Source organism: Idiotropiscis lumnitzeri, chromosome 12, assembly GCF_059441095.1.
Source record: "Idiotropiscis lumnitzeri isolate Australia: NSW breed Sydney's pygmy pipehorse chromosome 12, RoL_Ilum_1.0, whole genome shotgun sequence".
Taxonomy (NCBI): Eukaryota; Metazoa; Chordata; class Actinopteri; order Syngnathiformes; family Syngnathidae; genus Idiotropiscis; species Idiotropiscis lumnitzeri.
The window spans coordinates 1506037-1523792 of record NC_142402.1 but is presented as its reverse complement, the minus strand read 5'-3'; the positions used below and the strand labels follow the sequence as shown (position 1 = coordinate 1523792).

The 17756-nt window shown below is 46.5% G+C and overlaps 1 protein-coding gene across 3 annotated transcripts in view; it reads left to right on the top strand.

Moving 5' to 3' along the window:
* LOC148325152 (phospholipid phosphatase-related protein type 4-like) overlaps window positions 1-17756 on the top strand; it is a 235487-nt gene that overhangs the window by 179599 nt on the left and 38132 nt on the right. For all 3 annotated transcript variants that reach the window (XM_088311140.1, XM_088311142.1, XM_088311141.1), the window contains one exon: window positions 7917-8517. In XM_088311140.1, coding sequence (XP_088167266.1) covers window positions 7917-8517 — 601 coding nt within the window. The remainder of the gene's footprint in view (window positions 1-7916; window positions 8518-17756) is intronic.

Below are 17756 nucleotides of genomic sequence, written 5' to 3'. Positions count from 1 at the left end.
TGTGATTTTTTTTCTGTAGATTTGAAATTTATCAATAACGGAGAAGCAATGGGGTTACAAGCAATCCGTACTTCTGTGTTCAGGAACTCCGTGAAGCATGCGAGATCTGGATAGTCTCCAGAAGTGTCAAGTTCTGCAACAACTATTCGACTCCACCTGCGCACAATCCATTCTAGTAATTTTTGGAGCAACTTGTGGTTTTCTTCGCAATCATTAAGAATAGCTAGTCCTTTAACATGTGTGATTGCCTCTGTGCAGCCTTGGAGGAAGTCTGCAAACTCCCGTAGTGCTTGTGAACCGTTGGCGTCGATCTTTGGCCATCTCACAAGCTTATCTCGGAAAGCCCTTTGTATGATGAATGGGTTCCCATATCTGTCCTGTAAGACTTTCCAGGCTCCTTTTTATGCATTCTCTGAATTGCGATAAAAGAAACTTTCTACAGCTGTGAGCGCCTCTCCCGTAAGATAATTTTTTAAACAAAACATTTTCTCACTTGGTGGGAGGGGTTTCCTATCAATAAGAACAATGAATGACATCTTCCACTCCGTCAACTTTAAAGGGTTACCACTGAACACAGTTGGTTCAGGTGCTGGCAAGCGACTCATGCTTATTGAACTTGCAATTGCTTGGGCTAAGATTGGCAGATTCCCGAGTCATTGAGATTTCAGGGGGAGCTGCTTGATGAGGATGAAATGACACAGCATCTGGATTCAATTGAGGTTTAGGTTCTGTTCTATAGCAAGCAGAGAAAGTTTGGTCATGAAACTCTTCGTGTTTCTCAGAACCTTTGAAACTGCCATATGCTTTCATACGAGCTGCTGCTATAGCTACATCCTTTTCTGCTTGCAACTGCTGCAATTTTGCTCTCTCTTGTTCCAACTGTTGTTGCATTTCCACCTCCTTTTTTTCATTTCTGAAAACATCTTTGCCTCTTTAAGTTTCCATTCACCCTCTAGCTTGTGGAGGTCTGCTTGATGTGTTTGAATTTCTTTCTTCTTTCATCATAATGAGACGATTGTTTTGGTGTGGGTGTGGCCAAAAATAGATCCATACTCATCTTTGCTTAATATTTCTCTTACCCTTTCCTTCTCAAGCTGGTCATTAAAATCTTGGTTAACAGTCTCGAGACGGTTCATAAGAAGATCACATATTTCCCCTGTTAGCGAAACACAGGCATCCATTTTTTTGACAATCTCGGGCGTGGTGTTACAGTTATGTAGGATAGGTTCATACTGCTGGCTTACGTCATTATGCTTTGCTTGAATGTGTTGCTTTAAGCTGAGAAGGTCTTCTGATGAACAGAGGGTTTTTAGTTTTGTCCTTGTCTGCCTTGCGGCCAGCTTCCAATTATCAAAGGCCTTGTTAAAAGCCTTCTCACGTTTTTTAGTACCTTGTTTATTCATCTCTTGGCCTTTCTCTGTTAACTTTCTTTCGCGTGATCTGGATTTGAGCTGTGTGTCGGTAGGACTGACTGCACTCTCTCTTGTTCGGCTGCTCTAAGTCAAGGAGCTTTTTATTGTGCTATGCCTGAATTTACACATTTAAGATGTAGTTACACTTTACTACAGAGTAACATTTACATCAAGCATTAACAGATTATGGACAACCTAAAGGATTCTTAGCATGAAACAGCAAGCAGAATGTCAGAAATAAAGGGTGTGCAGATTAATGGAAAGAGATAAAGAGATGTAACATTGATTATGCAAAAGCACGTGTACCTTGAACTCGTCACCAATTTTAGAAAAGTGAGCAGCTGTGAATTAGTTCACAATATTTACCTTAAAACAGCAAGTCATTATCAGGAAAGTTCAAATATGCTAAACTTGCATGTCCATTTGAATTCTTGCCAGGTTACGAGAGCTGATCGATGGCAGCGTAGACTGGTTGGTACCGGGTGTCTTTGGTTGATGGTGATCAACTCTTCACCAGGGATGGCAAGGCTTTGTGCTGCGACGAGTTTTCACTGTAGCGGCCCCTTGGACTTGAAATAATGACGTAGAGTTTCAACTGGTGTCGAGAATCTTTTATTGCTGAACAACGGGTCCAGCATACTGCACCGTGAAAACTATAGAACAGAAAAACACAAACTGTAACAGTAGTTTCCAAAATAATTCACATATCAACTACATACAAATGAATAAGGAAATACAAATGAATCGAATTACATCAGCCGATGAATAATCCACATTTTTAGTACATTTAGTATTTTATGCATCGTCGTACCTCGTTACGCTTTCCAAGGGCGCGAATAAACGGTTGTCTTTGCCTGAGACAGACGTTGATATACTGAGCGCTCCTCCGGCAACATATAAGGACACAATTCGTGGAGTCGCGACCCGGAAGTTAAATAAAGAAAACGAAGAAGAAATAACCCCCAAAACGAACACGGAAATGCCACTAGGTGGCACTGCAGGTCCACAACCTCCCATCCACACACATAAACAAAACAACAATGCACCTTATCGGGCATTTACAGTCAATATAAAATGCAACAATACAGAAGAAAGTGCAGTTAACCATTGACCAATCTCTACGCCCTCTACACCTACGACTGCAGCCCGTCCCACAGTAACAACGCCATCGTCAAGTTTGCTGACGACACGACAGTGGTTGGTCTGATCTCGGAAGGTGACGAGACAGCCTACAGAGAGGAGGTCCAGAGACTGACGGCTTGGTGCGAGGACAACAGACTGCAACTCAACATTGCAAAAACAAAGGAGATCGTCATCGACTTCAGGAGGAACAAGACGGTGCCGCCCCCCCTCTGCATCGAAGGCGTGTGTGTGGAGAGGGTCCACACGTTCAAGTTCCTGGGAGGACAGATCTCCAATGACCTTTCTTGGACACACAACACCACAGCAGTGGTAAAGAAGGTCCACCAGTGTCTGCACTTCCTGAGCGTTCTCAGGAAAGTCAACCTGGACAGGAAGCTGCTGCTGGCCTTCTACCACTCGTCCATCGAGAGCCTGCTGACGTACTGTGTCTCCACCTGGTACAGCGGCTGCACTGAGGCGGACAGAGTAAGGCTCCAGAGGACAGTCAAAACAGCGCAAAGGATTATTGGCTGCCCTCTCCCCTCACTGTCGGACATCTACACCGCCCGGTGCCTCAGCAGGGCTCTCAATATCGTCAAAGACAATACCCACCCAAACTCACACCTGTTCGACCTGATGCCCTCTGGCAGGCGCTACAGGTGCATCAAATCAAGGAACAACAGACTGAGAAACAGTTTCTTTCCAAGAGCCATCTCCATTCTAAACTCACACACACACACACACGACCACCCTTACTTTGCAGAACAGCAACGTGATGTGTTTTTATATATCTTATTCAGTATTATTTTCCGTTGCACTAACTATTCTCTTATTTATCTAATTTATATATTTATTTGAATTATTGTTGTATTGCACTGGAGCGGGGAGCTCTCTAATCTCGTTGCACACTTGAGTACAATGACAATAAAGGGATTTCTGATTCTGATTCTGACACAAATTTGGGTTAATCCTTCACACTCAGCCAATTACTGAGGCATACCAGTCTGTTCACACTATCAGGGGACAGAGAAGCACGTTTCTTTTGAATGATGTGGCCTGAGAGTGAGAAAAATCTCTCACAGGGCACTGTGGTTGCAGGAGTTGACAGGTATTTGCGTGCAATGGGTGCCAGCCTGCTATGTGCTCCTTCTCTCTGTGACCACCAATGTAGTGGACACCCCTCCAATTCCATTTTAGGCTCTGCTTTGTAGCGGTCCAAACAATGCTCTGTGGACTCCTCTTCTTCATCTGATGTATCAGACGTTCCCATCAAGTTGGATAGCTTTCTCTTTTTTGGAGGCTGTTCTGTCATTACATTGGGTGGTTGTTGTGTCATCAGGCCACACAATGAAGTCCACACCTCACTCCTTTCATCTTCACTTAAGATCTTTGAACCTGGGGTCAAGGGCAGTGGCACTCTTCAGCAGGTGAGGATGGTGCTGTTCTTCCTCTGAGTTAGGTCTGTGGTAAATAACTTCTTGAACCGCAAAACATTGATTGGATCATCATCTGAAGGCTCCAAAACTTTGAACAAGTGACAGTAGGCGGGCAATACTACTGAACTACTGCTCCCCTCCCAGCAGTTCTGTCACATATCTGCAGTAGGAAACACGTAATTTTTTCTTAATTACGTCTGTTTTAATTTATATAGAACACAGAAAAACAACACTCGTGTCACCACTTTACTGTTTTTTATCCGCAAACACGAAGCTTAGTTGAGCAAACACGCACACACAAAACTCAAGTTGCCAAAGACATAATGAGAGAAAAAGAAAAAATAGTAAGTATGACACGCATGCATGCGCCCACACGCAAGCACAGGGCGGAAAAGGACACAAAAAGGGAAGAACTTACTTGCAGGGTTCAAGTAGTTCTAGCTTTTGCAGTTTGGACAGCTCCTGTTCAGTCAGCATGGCAACCTTACGCTTCTGCTGCGCCAGTGTAGTTGATATAGGAGATTTGTTTCCACGGATCGCTTTACCATCTCGAGGGTGGAATTCCATCTTGTTGGAACGTCCTGGCCAGCGATTCTTGCTTATGTCCATGTGCAACTTGCTGTTCGTTTAACTCCTGGGCGTTTGATGGACTGTGCTTGAAGTGCGACACTTTGCCAAAACAATTTAAAATCCGCTGTCGTTAAGGCAAACTGTCATAGTTCGTTGCAGACTGTGGGCTGTGCAGGCTAGATGTTGAAATGGGAGTAGTCTTGCGGCTGCAACCATGTTTCGGGCACTATCAGTGCAAAGAGTGGTTAACTTCTCCTTTATTTCCCATTTGTTTGCAATATCCACAAAATGGTCAGCACATTGCCTCATGGTAGTTTCACTGCTCCGTTTTACTCACAGCGAGCGCAAATGAGTGCAGAGTCCATTCTTTGCCAATAAAATGCGCTGTGACCCCCAAGTAATTATCATTGTTCACAGAAGTCCTTTGACCACCCGTGACAGCAATATTCGCTGCTTTTTTAAGCATGTTCTTTCGCCAAGCCCTCTCATCCTCATACAAAGCGTATATTCGTGATACTACGGTTCCCCTCAAAGGTAAATTATACAGGTTATCTCCCGATGCTGCTCGAATCATCTCTCGGGGTCCGTCATCTTCAACTGTGCTAATTGGGTGTCAGTTTTTTGCTATCCACATAACCAAGATATCGGTTACCTTATCACTTACATCTTTAGATCTGCGCCCACGAGCAGCACACTCAAGCAGCGTTGCTTGGCGAGGCCCCGTGTTGCTAACTTCAGCAGGGTGTTTTGCTCGAAGATGATACGACAAAGAGGAACAACTTCTGTGATATTTAAATTCAGCTTTACACAGTGAGCAAACTACTGTAGATTTCTCCAACGAGCCATCGAGCAACTTTTTAAAGTAAAACTTTCCACTTAAAAGCCCGTCTTTGTCCATCTTTGCATCAGGGATTCTCCTCGAAGTTTGGCTGCACCACGTGAGGTAAAAGGTCAGCCCACACCGGAAGTAAATAAGCTGCATTAACGACATTGTTTCTTTAACGCATTGTATTTTATATATATATATATATTTATATTAGCTTTGTCTACATATATTGCAACACCCCCTTCCTTTCTTTTCTCCCTATTTGTTGTAAACAACGTATATCCTTCTAGTTCCACGTCACTTATTTTTCAGTAATCGAGCCAGGGCTTCTGATAATTATTTTGAATTTGTTCAATTTAGTAAAGTGTTTTTTTATTTTAGGGAAGTTTCTATAGAGGCTTATACTATTAAAGTGTATAATTAAGAGTCCATTTTGCAATTTGATATTTATAATAAATTGATTATCCATATAGTATTCAGATTTAAGTCATAAATATTCTCCAAAACAGACAGGGCGCCCTGTAATGCGGAGCACTTTATGTATAGAGTGAGATCCATAGATCTGTACAGGTGCCATTCTCTTGAGCAACGCACCTGACCACCTTGCACCTTGTGTCTAATACTGGCGGTGACGGTTTGAGACAGTCAGTTAGAACAGACATCACTGCAACACGAAGTATGTGAATTTTACAAAAAGCTGTAGAAACAAGAAAACAACATTGCTTTTGAGGGTCTCAATATGCAGGAAATGATGCATCCAGTTCTCCAGAGGTCGTACTGTGAAAGTTATGTATTTTGGCTGGCAGCCTGAATCATCCCCATCACTTAGGGATGCACGCCCTGTAAATTACAGAAATATCAACAATTACAAATCTGATCTATTTTATTGCTACTCTATGAAAACTTTTATCCACCTTTCTTTGCACCAACAATGTGAGGAGCTTTTTGGCTGCTGAATGCACAATTTGTAATTTACAGAAATATGTACCATTACCACACAATTTGTTTTGCTGTTGCAATAGATTTACTGTATTTTCACGACCATAGGGCATACCGTATTGAAGGGCGCAGTCTCAGTTGCGTGTGCTTTTTCTGAATTAAGCACATACAAAGGGCACACCATATCATTGGGAACAGGTATGTCAAGACATACCTCAGTGCAGAAACTATAGGTATCATGCTATCATGCATGCTAACATGTTTTGCAAAAGGCAGCTTTAAAAAGGCACAATAGAGTAATACACGCCATTAGCAGTCCGGCAGGTACAAAGGCAGATTTTGTGACAACACAAGCAGCAGTGAGTCAGACACATAGTCATGAGCAGTACATGATCACACAATGTCGGGGGAGGGATGTCACAATAGACCACACTACTTACAGTCACGGTTTTGAATCAAAACCAAAACTATCACTAACATTAACTGAATAGCAACAATGAAACATCCAAATCAAGGAACAAAGAAATAAAATTAACACAAAACATGTATCGAGTGCTGCAGAGCATTCTGGGTGTCCTTCAATTTTACAAGATGAAAAGTGAAGATTACGACCTCGGATGGTAAAAGAAAATCTGTGTTAGTAATTCAAATTAGAATCCTCATCAGATGTATTTTTTCCTATATTTCAGTACTTGGAGATTTTATTTGGTTGTCGCGCTGCAGTGAAAATGGCATGTCTTGTCATTGATGTAAAATTTTCAGTTTTTAGTCTTGTCTTTCATGATGTCATTTCAGTTTTATATTGAAGTTTGCTTCCTGCCCTCATGTTTCTTTGATATGGTGATTTTCTCCACCTGTGTCCCAGCCATTGTGTTTAAAGAGTCTGCATCAACCCTGTCATTTGTCAGACCATCTTGTAGCATCATGAAGCAGCCCATGTTTGTAAACTTGTTAAACCATAACATTGGCGGCCAAAATAATGAAACAAGGATACATCCGTTGGATATTTGTGAAGCCTTGGCTCGTAAAATATCTGAATATGCATTTTTTACTGCAATTATGGAAATACACACGGCTGTTTGAATTTCCACGTTTATCGGAAGAACATTTTCGCATACAGTACTTAGAGTGTTCAAGAGTCCATACTTTGTGTTCTTCATGTTGAGAATTGAGAATCAGTTTTTTTTTTACATTCGTTCCTAGTTTACATCATTTTTAGTTACTTTTCTTGTATCGTTTATCCGCGCTTTGCTCTATTTTTTTTGTTGCCCTAGACTATGATGTTGTCCTGTATTGAATTTTGTTTTTTTATTGTTGTTGATACTTTTATACTCAAATCTATTTCTTTTTTTGAAACCAGCTAATCATTCTCTTGTATCCCTTTATACATCCTTGTCAATATGAACACTAATCATCTACTGTATCTTGCATATATATATACATATATATATATATATATACATATATATATACACATATATATATATATATATACATATATATATATATATGTATGTATATATATATATATATATATATATATGTATGTATATATATATATATATATATGTATATATAGACGCACAAAGTTGTTTTTGCTTCTTCCTCCAGGTCCCATGGGGGCTCATCATCGGAGGGGTGTCGCATTCCTCGGCGTCATGCCTCAATCCATACCTCAATGGATTCAACCCGATCCAAGCAACTCCTCAGTCAGTGGAAGAATAAAAATGACAAGAGGAAGCTGTCCCTGCAGGTCATAGATGGCATAAAACCAGCTTCCTTGTCTCCTCTAAGAGATGTGCAGCGGCACTACCCCTCTGAATCATCTGCTATAGGTTTGGATACAGAGGTCCACAGTGGAACCCGCCTTCCTGCAGCCACTGGCCAGGAATCTGGAGTCCACATCCCAGGCTCATATATAAAAATAGCTGCAAGTTGTGTTCCTTTTGCCAATAAAAATCCCCTGGCCCAGAATGGAGCAACTGGGTTTGCTGGTGGACCAAGAATGGTTATTCAGTCACGTCCTGGATCTTCTCAATTAGTTCACATTCCTGAAGAGGAAAATTCTACTACCAAGGATCAGGAGAGTGAATCGGAAGACAGCAGTTTTGATGTGGTTCGATCTGCTAAACAGAAATGGATGAGAGTTGCGGAGAAGACCACGATACCCTGCAGACCCCTCAGTGCAGGTGGTCAGCCTCGGCTTATGCAGGTGATTGATCTTTATTCCAGTTGAACCAGCTCTACTTTTGAATTTTGTGCTACCACTATCATTATGAATATGCAATTTTTCAAAAAGAGAAAGGTCTGGCATTATCATGAATTGGACATTAGATACATAATATTGTTGATAAATGTATTTGTCCCCACAGATAACTATATATATGCGATGTTTCCAGCAGGCCTGTCGCCCGTGTTGACTCTGACAATAGCGTACTCGCTGATTTGATCCCTTGTGTCATCAGAAATCAGAAAGCAAATCAGAAATCCCTTTATTGTCATTGTACTAAAGTGTGCAACGAGATTAGAGAGCTCCCCTCTCCAGTGCAATACAACAATAATTCAATTAAATATATAAATTAGATAAGAGAATAAATAGTGAGATGGAAAATAATACGAAATATGATATATAAAAATACATCACCTCGCTGTTCTGCAAGGTAAGGGTGGGCGTGTGTGTGTGTGTGAGAGTTCAGAATGGAGATGGCTCTTGGAAAGAAACTGTTTCTCAGTATATTAGTCCTTGATTTGATGCACCTGTAGCGCCTGCCAGAGGGCATCAGGTCGAACAGGTGTGAGTTTGGGTGGGTTTTGTCTTTGACGATATTGAGAGCCCTGCTGAGGCACCGGGTGGTGTAGATGTCCGACAGTGAGGGGAGAGGGCAGCCAATAATCCTTTGCGCTGTTTTGACTGTCCTCTGGAGCCTCACTCTGTCCGCCTCAGTGCAGCCGCTGTACCAGGTGGAGACACAGTACGTCAGCAGGCTCTCGATGGACGAGTGGTAGAAGGCCAGCAGCAGCTTCCTGTCCAGGTTGAATTTCCTGAGGACTCTCAGGAAGTGCAGACGCTGGTGGACCTTCTTTACCTCTGCTGTGGTGTTGTGTGTCCAAGAAAGGTCATCGGAGATCTGTCCTCCCAGGAACTTGAACGTATGGACCCTCTCTACACACACGCATTCGATGCAGAGGGGGGGCGGCAACGTCTTGTTCCTCCTGAAGTCGATGACGATCTCCTTTGTCTTTGCAATGTTGAGTTGCAGTCTGTTGTCTTCTCACCAAGCCGTCAGTCTCTGGACCTCCTCTCTGTAGGCTGTCTCGTCACCTTCCGAGATCAGACCGACCACTGTCGTATCGTCAGCAAACTTGACGATGGTGTTGTTACCGTGGGCCGGGCTGCAGTCGTAGGTGTAGAGGGCGTATAGGAGAGGGCTCAGCACGCATACTTGAGGGGAACCGGTGCTCAGCGTACGGGTGGAGGACGTGTAGGGGCCGAACAACACAGTCTGGGGTCTGTTGGTCAGAAAGTCCTTAATCCAGATGCGTGTGAGGGCAGGGAGGCCGAGAATGTCCAGTTTGGCGACGAGGATGTCCGGGATGATTGTGTTGAATGCCGAGCTGTAGTCCACAAAGAGCATCCTGGCATAGCTCTGCTGTTGTTCCAGGTGGCCCATCACAACATGTAGAGCAGTGTCGATGGCGTCCTCAGTGAATCTGTTAGCCCGGTATGCAAACTGGTAGGGGTCCAGAGTGGGAGGAAGGCAGTCCCTGATGTGCTGAAGAACCAGTCTCTCGAAGCACTTCATGATGACTGGCGTGAGAGCAACAGGACGGTAGTCATTCGGGAGGACTGCGGGTGACTTTTTGGGGACAGGAATAATGGTGGAAGTTTTCAAGCAGGAGGGGATGACTGCTTGAGCCAGGGAGCGGTTGAAGATCCTGCAGAAAACATGTGACAGTTGGTGGGCACATGCGCTGAGGACCTTGCCTGGTATTCCGTCAGGTCCAGTAGCTTTCCTGGGGTTAATAGCCAGGTGCGTGGGGGAGTTGAGGCATGAAGTGCGCTGGTATGACGTTTGGGTGAGTCAAAGCGAGCGAAGAAGCAGTTAAGCTCCTCTGCCAGCGATGCACTTGGGTCTACAGATGTCATGCTGCTGCCTCTGTAGTTGGTGATGCTCCGTAGACCCTGCCACACCTCCCGCGGTCTGTTGCTGGCAAGGTGGGACTCCAGCCTCCTCTAGTAGTCCGCCTTGGCTCGCTGAATGCCTTTGCTCAGGTCAGCACAAGCCACCCTGTACAGGGCTTTGTCGCCTGACCTGAAGGCAGCGTCACGGGCCTTGAGGAGAGAGCGAACCTGGCTGGACATCCAGGGTTTCGCGTTTGGGAAGGTCCGTATGGTCTTGTTCAGGGACACAGTTTCCATGCAGAACTTGATGTACTCCAGTACACATTGTGTGTAAACATCAAGGTCCTGATGATCAAAGAGGTCCCAGTTGGTGTCTTGAAAGCAGTCCTGTAATTCACTCATGGCGTCATCACGCCACGTTTTCACAGTCTTTGTGGTGGGCCTGAATCTTCGTCTGAGAGGGGTGTACGCAGGTGCGAGCTGCAAGGACAGGTGGTCTGACTGGCCGAGGGGGGCGAGTGGGAGGGCTCTGTATCCGTGCTTGATGTTCGAGTACACATGATCAAGAGTGTTGTCTCCCCTCGTTGGGCACTGGTCATGCTGGTGGAACTCTGGGAGGACAGTTTTTAAATTGGCCTTATCAAAGTCCCCCGCTACTATGTGAACGCCATCAGGGTGGCGAGAGTGCCGTGCTAGTGTTAGCATCTGGAGGGTTGTAAACAGCTGTGACGAGCACTACCGTTATCTCCCTCGGGAGAAAATAAGGCCGGCATTTAACGGACATGTTCTCGATGTCGGGGGAAGAGTGCTTCTCAACGATCATGCTGTCGCTGCACCAGTTCTCATGCACGTAAACACAGAGCCCCCGCCCCTTCTCTTACCGTTGTCCCTCGTCCGATCCGCGCGATGTAGCGAGCGCCCAGCTAGCTGGATGCTAGCGTCGGGGACGTTGGCGTGCAGCCAGGATTCTGTGATGACGATCAAACAGCTGTCTCGCACATAGCGGTTCCCCGGAATTTGTAATCCCAGAATGGCGATTTTATGGACCACGGATCTGGCGTTGTGGTGAGGTAGAGACTTGGCAGTGGTTGCTTGTGGGGCTGGCGTCGTAGCCGTAGCAAGACACCGGACCTGCAGCCCCGCTTCTGCTTCCTCTCTCTCCGTCGCCTGCGCCGCCTCCCGGTCCCGATGACAACCCACGGTGAGCCGGGCGGCCTCGCCAGTTCGTCAGGAATTTTGCAATCATAGCAAAATTCCTCGTGATGGTTATTTCGTATCGATATCCAATGTCCACGATGTCCTGGCGGGTATATCGATACTGTGCCCCAGTTGGTGCCAATAAGACCGAGCAAACACAAATAAAAAGCAATAAAGAAGAAGACGCCTCCAATTGGGTTGAGACGTCAGGGCCTTTATGGAGGTCGTTCAGGCTCATTCCCTTGAATTCCTGGCTACTGTTCCAGACTATTCTGATTGGCGCATGGATTTGGCGCAGCCAGATGGTTGATGTACCAGATCGATCCATCCCAATCCTCAATCTGTTACCTGGTGAGTTTAATGGCTGCTCCTCCTGATATCATCTCGTGGATTTGCTCAGTATTTCTAAAGCTTACTTCCGCTGCTCGGAGGTTATTTGGCAGAATTGCTGGGCTGGCCTTCCATGGGTATGCCACATCCCAATGTGGGCCATTACTGTGCTTATCCGCATACATAGGAGAGAAAATCCTTTATTTTCTCCAATTCCCGTTCCTCCCCAAGGGTCATCTCCTGGCCAACAGGGGGACACTTGCCCCACTTGCAGCCCCTACATTTTGGATTGCATGCTGCTCCAATACTGTCCTGCTTGAATCACTCATGGACTTCCTTATTTGTGGTAGCGGTCCTACAGACACTGACTGTGCTGTGTCCTTATTGGTGTTTACACAGACCTCCTTGTAGAGCCCTGAAGCTGTCCTCATGTTTCTTGCGAAGTGGGTTCCAGATTGGTGCAGGGTTAAGTCAATAGCTTCAAACAAGCTGGGGTGAGTACCACCAACGGTTTTACCCACCCGGCCATCCCAGGGGACAAGATCTCCCACGCTTTTTAATGGCTGCGGAACCAGGTGACATTCCCTGTGGCTTACTAGAATAGAATAGAATAGAATAGAAATCCCTTTATTGTCATTGTACTCAAGTGTGCAACGAGATTAGAGGGCTCCCCTCTCCAGTGCAATACAACAATAATACAGACAAATATATAAATTAGATAAATAAAGAAGACAGTGCAATGGAATTCAGTACTGAATAGGGCATATAGAAACACATCACAATGCTGTTTTGCGAGGTTAGGGTGGTCTCGTGTGTGTGTGAGAGTTCAGTATGGAGATGGCTCTCGGAAAGAAACTGTTTCTCAGTCTATTGGTCCTTGATTTGATGCATCTGTAGCGCCTGCCAGAGGGCAACAGGTCGAACAGGTGTGAGTTTGGGTGGGTATTGTCATTGACGATGTTGAGAGCCCTTCTGAGGCACCGGGCGGTGTAGATGTCCGACAGTGGGGGGAGAGGGCAGCCAATAATCCTTTGCGCTGTTTTGACTGTCCTCTGGAGCCTCACTCTGTCCGCCTCAGTGCAGCCGCTGTACCAGGTGGAGACACAGTACGTCAGCAGGCTCTCGATGGACGAGTGGTAGAAGGCCAGCAGCAGCTTCCTGTCCAGGTTGAATTTCCTGAGGACTCTCAGGAAGTGCAGACGTTGGCGGTCCTTCTTTACCACTGCTGTGGTGTTGTGACTCCAAGAAAGGTCATCGGAGATCTGTACTCCCAGGAACTTGAACGTGTGGACCCTCTCCACACACACGCCTTCGATGCAGAGGGGGGGCGGCAGCGTCTTGTTCCTCCTGAAGTCGACGACAATCTCCTTTGTTTTAGCAGAGTTAAGGTGCAGTCTGTTGTCCTTGCACCAAGTTGTCAGTCTCTTTACCTCCTCTCTGTAGGCTGTCTCGTCACCTTCCGAGATCAGACCGACCACTGTCGTGTCGTCAGCAAACTTGACGATGGTGTTGTTGCCGTGGGCCGGGCTGCAGTCGTAGGTGTAGAGGGCGTACAGGAGAGGGCTCAGCACGCATCCTTGGGGGGAACCGGTGCTCAGCATGAGGGTGGAGGACGTGTAGGGGCCGAGCAACACAGTCTGGGGTCTGTTGGTCAGAAAGTCCTTAATCCAGATGCGTGTGAGGGCAGGGAGGCCGAGAGTGTCCAGTTTGGCGACGAGGATGTCTGGGATGATCGTGTTGAATGCCGAGCTGTAGTCCACAAAGAGCATCCTTGCATAGCTCTGCTGTCGTTCCAGGTGGCCCAGCAACACATGCAGAGCAGTGTCGATGGCGTCCTCAGTGGATCTGTTAGCCCGGTATGCAAACTGGTAGGGGTCCAGAGTGGGAGGAAGGCAGTCCCTGATGTGCTGGAGAACCAGCCTCTCGAAGCACTTCATAATGACTGGTGTGAGAGCAACAGGACGGTAGTCATTCAGGTGGACGGCTGGTGACTTTTTGGGGACAGGATTAATGGTGGAAGTTTTCAAGCAGGAGGGGATGACTGCCTGAGCCAGGGAGCGGTTGAAGATCCTGCAGAAAACATGTGACAGTTGGTGGGCACATGCTCTGAGGACCTTGCCTGGTATTCCGTCGGGTCCAGTAGCTTTCCTGGGGTTGACCGCCAGGAGCGCGCGCCTCACATCGTGTTCCTCTACGATGAGTGGGGGGGAGTTGGAGCTTGAAGTGCGGGGGTGTGACGGTTGGGGCGAGTCAAAGCGAGCGAAGAAGCAGTTAAGCTCCTCTGCCAGCGATGCACTCGGGTCTACAGAGGTCGTGCTGCTGCCACGGAAGTTGGTGATGCTCCGTAGACCCTGCCACACCTCCCGTGGCCTGTTACTGGCAAGGTGGGCCTCCAGCCTCCCCTTGTAGGTTGCCTTGGCTAGCTTGATGCCTTTGCTCAGGTCAGCACGAGCCACCCTGTACTGGGCTTTGTCGCCTGACCTGAAGGCAGCGTCACGGGCCTTGAGGAGAGAGCGAACCCTGCTGGACATCCAGGGCTTCGCATTTGGAAAGGTCCGTATAGTCTTATGTTGGGACACAGTTTCCATGCAGAACTTGATGTAGTCCAGTACACAGTGCGTGTAGACATCAAGGTCCTGATGATCAAAGAGGTCCCAGTTTGTGTCATGAAAGCAGTCCTGTAATTCACTCATGGCGTCGTCACGCCAGGTTTTCACAGTCTTTGTGGTAGGCCTGAATCTGCGCCTGAGAGGGGTGTACGCAGGTGCGAGCTGCAAGGACAGGTGGTCTGACTGGCCGAGAGGGGCGAGTGGGAGGGCTCTGTATGCGTGCTTGATGTTCGAGTACACATGGTCGAGAGTGTTGTCTCCCCTCGTTGGGCACTTGACATGCTGGTGAAACTCTGGGAGTACAGTCTTTAAATTGGCCTTATTAAAGTCTCCCGCTACTACGTGAACGCCATCAGGGTGGGCCCGCTGATGTTTATTGATGACGCACGCGAGTAGCGAGAGCGCCGTGCTAGTGCTAGCGTCGGGAGGGATGTAAACAGCTGTGACAATCACTACCGTTAGCTCCCTCGGGAGAAAATAAGGCCGGCATTTAACGGACATGAACTCGATGTCGGGGGAAGAGTGCTTCTCGACGATCGTGCTATCGCCGCACCAGTTCTCATGCACGTAAACACAGAGCCCCCCGCCCCTCCTCTTACCGGTGTCCCTCGTCCGATCCGCGCGATGTAGCGAGCGCCCGGCCAGCTGGATGCTAGCGTCGGGGACGTCTGCGTGCAGCCAGGTTTCCGTGACGACGATCACACTGCTATCGCGCACATAGCGGTTTCCCAGGATTTGTACTAGAAGATCAGTGGTCTCAGGGAGGACCAGCTCTGCTACAGCAACATCTGGAAAGATACGTTGGAGTTGTTGCGGTTTGATATGGTGGATGATCTGAGCAATACTCTCTAGGCCATAACAGAGCAGTTTATGTTCTACCACAGTCCCTTTTGTGGTTTTAACTCGTAGCCATAGGGAGTACGTCTTTGTAGTGATGGTCTTTGTCATTCCTCCTATGCCATTGACAATTAACTGGATGCCATTAGTGAGCAATCCAAGCCGCTGTGCAGCACTGTGGGTCATATAGTTGGTGTCCGATGCAATAACAATTAGAGTGCCAATCAGCTGGCCGGAGTTGTTTGTCACTTCCAGCAACACCATTACTACTGAGTACTCTGGCCCACTTCCAGCAATGCAGGTAGTAGCTGAGGTCTTTTTGAAGAATGATTTTCTGAAACCATCTCTTAGTTCAGGATTGGCCTTGCTTGAAGCTCCACTTGTCAGTCCAAGCCCCTTTTTATTTATCTTCTTGAGGCTTTGCTCATCACTGTTGGAGTTTGTTTCTTGAAGCGTATACCTGAGGCAGACCAGGTAATGATGGGCTCTCCTTTTCTGCAGCCAGTTTTAGTACAGATAAACCTTCTGTTACACTGGCTATCGTTCAGGTGGAAGCCCAGGCACTGAGTGCATATATCACGAGTCTCAAGATGGGCCTTCCTTTTCTGCACTTTCATCTCCCTGAAGAGTCTGCCAGTGTATTCCCCATCAGAGCAGGCGGTGCATGAGCTCAATCGTGGCTTTGACTGAGATGACCCTTTTTAACCAGAAGTGGCTTTTGAGAATGCTTTCTTGGTGGTCTTTGCAGCTTGGCTTTTCACTGCATTACTACCTTCTCCAAGGCTCCCATCAACTCGTCCAATTCCTGCACACCTCCTACTTCTGCAGAAAACACAGAGTCGAAGTGGTTCTGCAGCTACTATTCACTGGGTCAACCTTATGCTTGATCCACTTCTCCTTTCAAGAGATAGGTAGTTTTCTTTCCAGAGACTGCTACCAGGCGTTTTTTTAAGCTGTACTCCTCCCCCAGAATGACCAGGTTGCTGAGGGCTCGCTCCACTGTCTGGATCAACTCAATTGCTTTCCTGGGGTTGTTTCCAATCTCAGGGGGCAGGCTCTCGATCTCCTCAGCTATTTTCAGCACAATTCTTGCTTTAATACCGAAGTGGTTGTCAATTCGCTTGAGCATATCATCTCGCGTAGCCCAGCTGGTCGGACCACGCCTGTCTTTACCTTGTCACTAAGGCTTGCCAAGAGATGGAACACCTGCAGTCCTCAGTGGATTTCCTATCAGCTCCAACTCTGTCTATTCAATCTTCCACATATAATAGTCCATCATGTCTCCAGAGAAGACAGGTAGCTGTGTTCTTTCAAGACTGATTTGAGGCTTTGAGCCAATAAGTGGCACATGAGGTGTTAACTGCAGATTTGCTCCAATTGGTTCTGTCTTGGATGTGTTGAGACATGATTTTTTTCCAGGTCAGTTCTCAAGCACAAAGCTTGTTTCTTAAATTTATACAGTTGCTGTATGTAAACTGTTGCCATGTTGCCAGGAACATGGCAGTCCCAGTTGTGCAGTTTTTGCTCAAATATGTAGATATGTGATGATACTCTAGTCATGTTTGGACAAGTTCTCTACTTTAGTGTCCTCCACCTCTGTGCACTTTTCCTTTGCACCATCAGCATACAGTAGAATATATATTAGAGGTATGGCTGGGCGATAAACCGAGAATTTTGCCCACATAATTTTGCCCATGTCGGTAAATTCGGTATAAAAAAAAAAAACTGAAAAAGAAAAGTCTTTTCTGTCTGCGGCGATGTTCATGCCTCTTTAAAACTGCTACAGCGCATGTAGTCACGTGACTCATGCGCTTTAGAAGAATGTAAACAGAAGACGCGTTCGTAGCAGGCGATTCAAATCCTGAAGTAGCTGACACGGCTGCAGACAAAGTAAATTGTTCCTGTCGCGCTTGTCCCGAAAAGAAATTCAACATCTGTCGTTTGGAAATGTTTTGGGTTCCATAAAGACGATGTTTGAGCAAAAGAACATGAACTACAAAGTGCGTCGTAAGCACCTGAAACAGCGCGTCCAACCTTTTCTTTTTCACCACCCACAACACAACCATGCTGTTGACTTGGAGCTTGTGATAAAAGTTCAAAGTGAGAAGCAAGGTTTGACAAGTGACAACAGCCCATAACGGAGGCGACACCATACGAGAGAACGTCTCAGAGGTGGACGCGGTAGCCGAGCACATAGCTAAAGATAGAGCACCTCTAGTTACAGTGGAGCGCACAGGATTTAAACGCCTCATGAACGTAGCCGACAAGAGGTACGAAAATATTTGTCGCAAACAGCATTTCCCGATATGGACAACATCGGGACGGGAGCGGAGACATATCAAGCATTTTGCATCC